The 6,776-nt window shown below is 35.1% G+C and overlaps 1 protein-coding gene across 1 annotated transcript in view; it reads left to right on the forward strand.

The window, feature by feature from the left end:
* Mgat1 (alpha-1,3-mannosyl-glycoprotein 2-beta-N-acetylglucosaminyltransferase) overlaps window positions 1–5,223 on the forward strand; it is a 79,408-nt gene extending 74,185 nt beyond the window's left edge. The window contains exon 11 of the mRNA XM_081735833.1: window positions 2,526–5,223. Coding sequence (XP_081591959.1) covers window positions 2,526–2,639 — 114 coding nt within the window. The 3' untranslated portion in view covers window positions 2,640–5,223. The remainder of the gene's footprint in view (window positions 1–2,525) is intronic.
* The last annotated feature ends 1,553 nt before the right edge of the window (window positions 5,224–6,776 follow it).

The raw sequence follows: 6,776 nt of genomic DNA on the forward strand, positions 1-6,776 counted from the left end.
GTTTATGGTTTGTAGAAAGGAGTTGATAGCAGGTAACTCATTATAATTGTGTATAGTAAAGTAATACATACATAAGTTGTGCATTTTGCAACAGATGCTCTATTATTTTGCTTCATTGATAATACACCAACCAATTCTTTGAAAGAAGTACTTTATATGACAAACATCCCGGTAATGTACCCAGCCAAAGATTTAAAAATGAACGAAACAGCCAGGAAATGATGCACAAGTGAAAGATTTTCTAAGGAAATCACAACACTATATTCACAAGAAAAAGTGTAATTTATTTGCCAGTTCGGGGATCGAGGGATAACAATCAAAGAGGGTAAGATTTTGGTTAAGATAATTATTAAGAAAAATACATTACTTTGTGACAAGGAGAAATCCTGTTTGTGTACAAAAATAAATAAGTCCAAGTATTATGACTGTTTAAATGTTTATTAATTACATACATTACAATGAGGGATTGCAAAATAAAAATCTCTTCTGCAATTTGGCCGCCAGGAAGAAACATTTCTTCGTCAAACATATTTCTACTGAGGTTGAAATAATGTAATCTTCACTGATCAAGCTTGTCCTTTTGCATCAATCGGATTCGCTCTATAACTGGCCGCTGTTCGACCTATTAGTAAACAGGATCCGTCAAGTTTTTTAAATTTCCATAGCGCTAGCGCAAAGCATTACAACGTTCCCTTCACGGCAGTGAATCGACACTACTGTACGTTAGTCTTCTAATACGACTGCTACGAGCTACAGTCCCATTTCTGTTACTAGTTAAGTGTAATCTCTCTGAACGCATGGTGAACAAACGCCTTATGTGATATTTGGAATCACGTTTTCTTCTAAGCAGCTTTCAGTCTGGTATCCCTCAGACCACTGTTTGGCGTGTATTGTGTAGACGTTTGTCCATGAAGCCATACAGACTGACCTTGGTTCAAGAACTGAGTGAATCGGATAAACATACCCGACATGAATTCTGTGTTACCATGTTGGATCGCATTAATGGTGATGAGTCATTCTTGAACAAAGTGGTATTCAGTGACGAATCAACTTTTCACCTTTCCGGCCGAGTCAACACACAATTGTCGTATTTGGGGCACGGAAAATCCACATGCGCACGTGGAGCTGGTTCGTGACAGCTCCAAAGTGAACGTGTTTTGCGCTGTTTCCAGAGCAAAGGTGTATGGACCGTTCTTCTTTGCTGAGAGCACTATCACCGGTATCACCTATCTTAATATGCTCCAGAACTTCCTTGTTCCACAGTTAGATGAAGATGACCAATATGGCCACTTATGGTAGCAACAAGATGGCGCCCCGCTGCACTATCTGGTAGACGTAAGGGAATTTCTTGATCAGCGTTTCCCAGATAAGTGGATAGGTCATGGTGGACCAATTGCCTGGCCTCCAGATTACATACCACTTGACGTCATTCTGTGGGAGTTTGTGAAAGATAATGTGTACACCCCTCCCCTACCTGCTAATGTTAATGAACTGAAACATCGCATCACAACAGTCATCGCGGACGTTACCCCCGAAATACTGACTACTGTTTGGCAGGAAACCGACTTTCGTTGGGATGTATCCAGAATGACCGCAGGTGCACACATTGAGCTATAACGGATTTGTCACATACACACACACACACACACACACACACACACACACACAAATTGAAGTGTTTTGCAGTATAATGACATATAAACGAAGTCTGTATGTGGTTTCAATAAAGAATTATAACTGATTGAAGTTGTAAACCCTAAAAGAATCACCCTGTATATATATATATATAAATCAACAACATTATGATAACAGAACGTAAAATCCCACTTATATGAGTGTCTTTCCCCCCTCCCTCCCAAAGAAATTTGAAATGCTTCTGAATTCGATGGACGAAAATTCCTCTTATTTAGATTTATTTTAGATTATATATCCACTCATTTAGAACTCGACAATTGTTTGAGCTTCTGGTGACTAAAGTAAGCATTTATGGCCCCATGTTATTATGACGAGGTCTTTTTCCGACGGGATTTCGATCCATGAAGTATTGGACGGAGGGCACAGGGCTGCGTCATCGTTGTCTACTGGATCCAGGGACATGTCGTCATTCGGGGAAACGAGTGTGCAGCAGCAAGCGCGCCACTGTGGTAAGTGTTACATTGGAGCACTTTCTCCCATGTTCCGATCTCTGCAGTTATTTCATTGAACGGATGCGGATTTCTGCAGTTATTTCTCATTGAAACCAGACCAACGAAGATAAGCTCCATTCTTCAAAAACCTGTCTTGGTGGACAAATGTCAAGATGAAGTGATCCTGGCATCATTGCATACCGGACACATTAATGAAGGGGTTAACTAAAAATAAAATACATAAATAATACTAATTAGAAAAATTAAAAGTAATAGATAAAAAATGTGAAAATATAATTAAAAAAGAGAGAAGATAGAATGAAAAGTAGTTTAAATAATAATAATCTGTCATATTTTTATGATTTTTTCTGATATATATTATTTCTTCTTTATTTTCAGAGTGGTGTTCCACGTACTGGTTATAGGGGTGTTATAAGTTTTATGTACAAGAATAGACGAGTATATTTAGCTCCTAGTGCAAATTGGAAAGGATATGATCCATCATGGAGCTAGCAGTGATCCATTTCCAGTGTTATTCGTGATAGAATTGTGAATATGTGAAGAATATAGTAATAATTTATGGAGCACATTGAATAGTGTCAAGTTTTTTTCTTTCTCCCGCCCTATCAAAAGGAAGGAGCTAATGCATGGAGAAATTCGTGGCAGTGTTAAGAAAGAAAGAAAGAAAAAACGAATTAGAGATTACATTAATGGGATATTGTTTTATCTGTGAATGCACATTGTAATTGATTTTTGCAGGGTAAAAAAAAAATTAAAAAACAAAATGAATTGTGCCAATAATTCATTTTTATGTTGTTTGCACTTAAGTACTTTTGTTAAACATCAAAAGGCAGTTAAAAATTCTGAGTTCTAACCACTTTCTCCCTTTCCTCTGTATTAAGGTAATTTCAATTCGGTGCTAATTCCAAATCCTTCCAAACAGCATTGTTATAGATGCTAGAAGAAAGAAAGAAAGAAAAAAAAAAAAAAATTGTTGGTAATTTGTGAATCCTCAAACCTTTCTCTGATTATACATGTCTCGCTTATTTCGGATACAGATTTTTGTGTGTTAAGAGAGTAATATACGTTATATAATTGTGGCATTATTATTATTATTATTTTTTACATTCATTCATTTTCATTGCACCAAGGGTAGTCTTCATAAAACCTTCATATCAGTTTTAGAAATGAAATATTGTTTTGATTTTTGTTAATTTTTAATTGGGAATTATTTCCTAAAAATGCATTTATGTTTTAAAATTAAAAAAAGTTACTTGGTGGTACTTGTTTTTATGTTTTACATACAATCAATTAAACAAATGGTGACTTTTGTAAATATCACTCCTTAAGAAATAATAATACTTTTTTAAAATTATATTTTTGTAGTAATACCAACAATGGGAAATTTTGATGTTTCTGGTTCTGCGGTCGGAAGCAATCGTGTAACATGGTTGTCACTCTAGGAAGAGAAGGCAAATAATGGTAGTTTCCATTAAACTCGTAAAATGTTCCTTACTTGTATATACTGATTGAAGAAAAATTTCAACTTAGACTTTTCCTTGCTTACCTTTATTTATATATGTTTGGAAACTGTATGTTGTTTTTGAATGTTATCTAAAGCTGAAATTGAGAACCGTATCAGAATGTAAAAAGATTATTTTTTTTTTCATGATACATTAAGTTTTATGTTCGGATTTCTTCCTCTCTTGAATGTCACGACATTACATATGTGTTACGTAATACTATAAATGGTAGAAGAATCAGAAGGACAGTATTCTTCAAGGCTTTTGTCTCGTCAGTTAAAGAATAAATAAATGCGAAGTGCTATCATCATGGCGTTAGAAAACATCGAATTCATGTTTCAGGATCTTCCGATTTCGTTTCATTTTCACATTAGGTTGAAACCGCAGATATTTTGTAATTGAATTCTGACTTTTAACGACAGAGCCGGATAAATGATATTATAAGGTAGTGAAGTGCAGTTTTGATGTTTCGTTAGGATATTTAATTCAATACAGTATTTGCCGGCGTGTAAGACTCACTTTTTTCTTTTGAGAATAAGTCAAAAATGAAATGCGTCTTATACGCCGATACAGAGATTTTGATAATTTCAATCAATAAATATTCCCGATTCTGTGTTGTTTAATGTCTTCCTAGATTCCTTCCTGTGTGTAACATCATTCAAACTACATATAGTTCAGTGTTGCTTGAATACAATCGTTTTATTAACCTTCGTTTTTCTGGACGCCCATGCACTATAAATATTTCCAGACGCGCGATCGATTGTACATTTAGTTAATTATAGTTAACTCTGTATATGTTTGTTGCTAAAAATATCACTTCGTATTTTTAGAAAAGAAAAATCTTTACGCAGTTAAAACAACTTTTCCTAAAAAATAAATAGGGTATCTCTTATACGTCTGCAAATACGGTAAGTTAAGAATTTATTATCTTAAATTACTTTTTCTACTACAGTAGTCCGAACGTATGTGAAGTAAACAATATTTTTTTCCTTTTAAATATCCGGCTATTAGCGGTAATCCCCCCCCCCCTACTATTGGTCTATAGTGTTAGCGAATTCTGTGTAGGCTCTCTGAAGCTTGTGTTATACGTACATCAGGCGAAACTTTTGTAACTAACACCACAGTTTAGATTATCTGCAAATTTCAGCTGGAGTCTTTAGTAAGTTGAGTCTGACAATTTAAGCAATGACTACACTGAAGTTTAGAGTAAGATTGATTTCAGCCGTAAACAAATAATGAACAACTCATGTTGTTTTACTCTATAGTAGAGAAGAGCAAGATGATCACTGTGAAATGGATCTATCATGTTTCAGTCTTCACTTACCAACAATAATTTTCGTTTACTGTTTATGATTTTGTTTCGAGTAATATAATTGTTGTATAGGAAGGTAAAGACACAATGCACAGATTATAACATGAGTAGAAAAGAATGCGGTAGAAAGAATACTGAAAATATCAAGGCTCCATATTCAGAATAACTGTCCATGACGGTAGCTGTATACTTTTTATTTATTTCTTCCCAGCATGTTAGTTTTAAATATGATGCTTTAATAAGAGAGAAACTATCTGAGTTCCCTGTGTTCATATTTTATTTAGAAGTTTTGATTTTATGTAATATCCTCATCCCACCTCACTCACTATGCTGGCTGGAGACAAGGCTTATTATTAAAATTTTCAGTCAGTTATGATTTTCCCATGATAGGTAATAATCATCTCAAATTTTAACACTGAGTAAATGCTCTGACCGAAACTACATTCGCAAGATACAAACAAAAAGGAAGGAAAAACATCCTTATTTCTACAGAGCATGAAAGAGAAATCAGCAATCGCATTTTCACAAAAATTAGGTAAAGTTGTCATACCATGCCTTTAACTCGGCTCATATTGTACATAGAATCTTGCTGCAATAATTGACATTCCATTCATGGGTGCTAAATTTAATGGCGCTATTTTGAACTTCCAAAACCGACCAGAAGTGGTCTACCTATACTGTAAGTCGAATTTTTTATGAAAAATGACAAGGTTTGATCTTGCTTCGGGATGTATACGCAAAAGAAACTTTAGTTTCAAACTTCTTTTTCTTTTCCTAAAACGTACCCTTTGCTCTAAACATTATATCGAAATTATACAAATAAAATAAACTTAATATGAGACATCACTTCGAGAACGAACTTCCGTCACAACATTAAATATTGAGAGATCTAAATTCTGAATACTTTATTACTGAGTGAGATTTTCAATCTTTGCAACAGTCTAGAACTGGCCTACTCAGACCAAAAGTTGAAATATTCAAACGTAATGTCGCGAGTTTTGCTTAAGATGTGCAATTGCCCAAGAAAACAAACAAACAAAACAAAAACCTGTTTGAAGCCTTTCTTTAACCCTTTTAAATTCTTGCCTTTTTCGGCGTTTTTCTTGAGTCTCAGATAAGCAGCGACAGTGTCATCCCTATTTATCCTAGAATCATGGTTTATATCTCGTTTTTCTCAGAATGGAACAGCCTTTCAAACGGTACCACTTACATGTCCCTATAATATGCCAGAAGGGAATTATTTGAGGGAAAATCGGGACTTTTTTAACCAAAAAAAAAAAACTTCTTCAAAGTTTGGGACCCCCTGACGCCCTACCGGGTCTGCGCACAAACCTCCAAAAATTTGGAAAAATACTACGTAGTGTACTAATTACTTGTGACAAATTCGTAATACCTGTCTTCAATAGTAAGGGCGGGAAAATTTTTTACCCATTTTGAGAGAGCATCAAAAAACGCCCAAAATTTCCCTAACATGCACCCTACAAATATTTTTTTAAAATTCTGACACGCCCCTAATAATCGTAAAATTATGGTTCATACGTCGTTTTCTTTAGAATGGAGTAGCCTTTCAGATGGTATCACCCGCATGTCCCTCGGACATCCCTAAGGAGGGAAAAATTTAGGAAAATGGGGATTTTTGCTGAAAAAATCCCTTTTTCCCCGGTTTGGAGGCCTCTGGCGCGACCCTGGGTAAACATAGAGATCCAGAAATCACTTTGAAAATACTACGTAGTATACTAATTGCTTGTGTCAAGTACCAATCTCCCATCTTCAACACTAAGGACGGGAAAAATATTTTCCTCTTCTGCGAATATT

The sequence above is a fragment of the Thermobia domestica genome, chromosome 13 (genome assembly GCF_964235325.1).
Source record: "Thermobia domestica chromosome 13, izTheDome1.hap1.1, whole genome shotgun sequence".
In the NCBI taxonomy this organism is placed as follows: Eukaryota; Metazoa; Arthropoda; class Insecta; order Zygentoma; family Lepismatidae; genus Thermobia; species Thermobia domestica.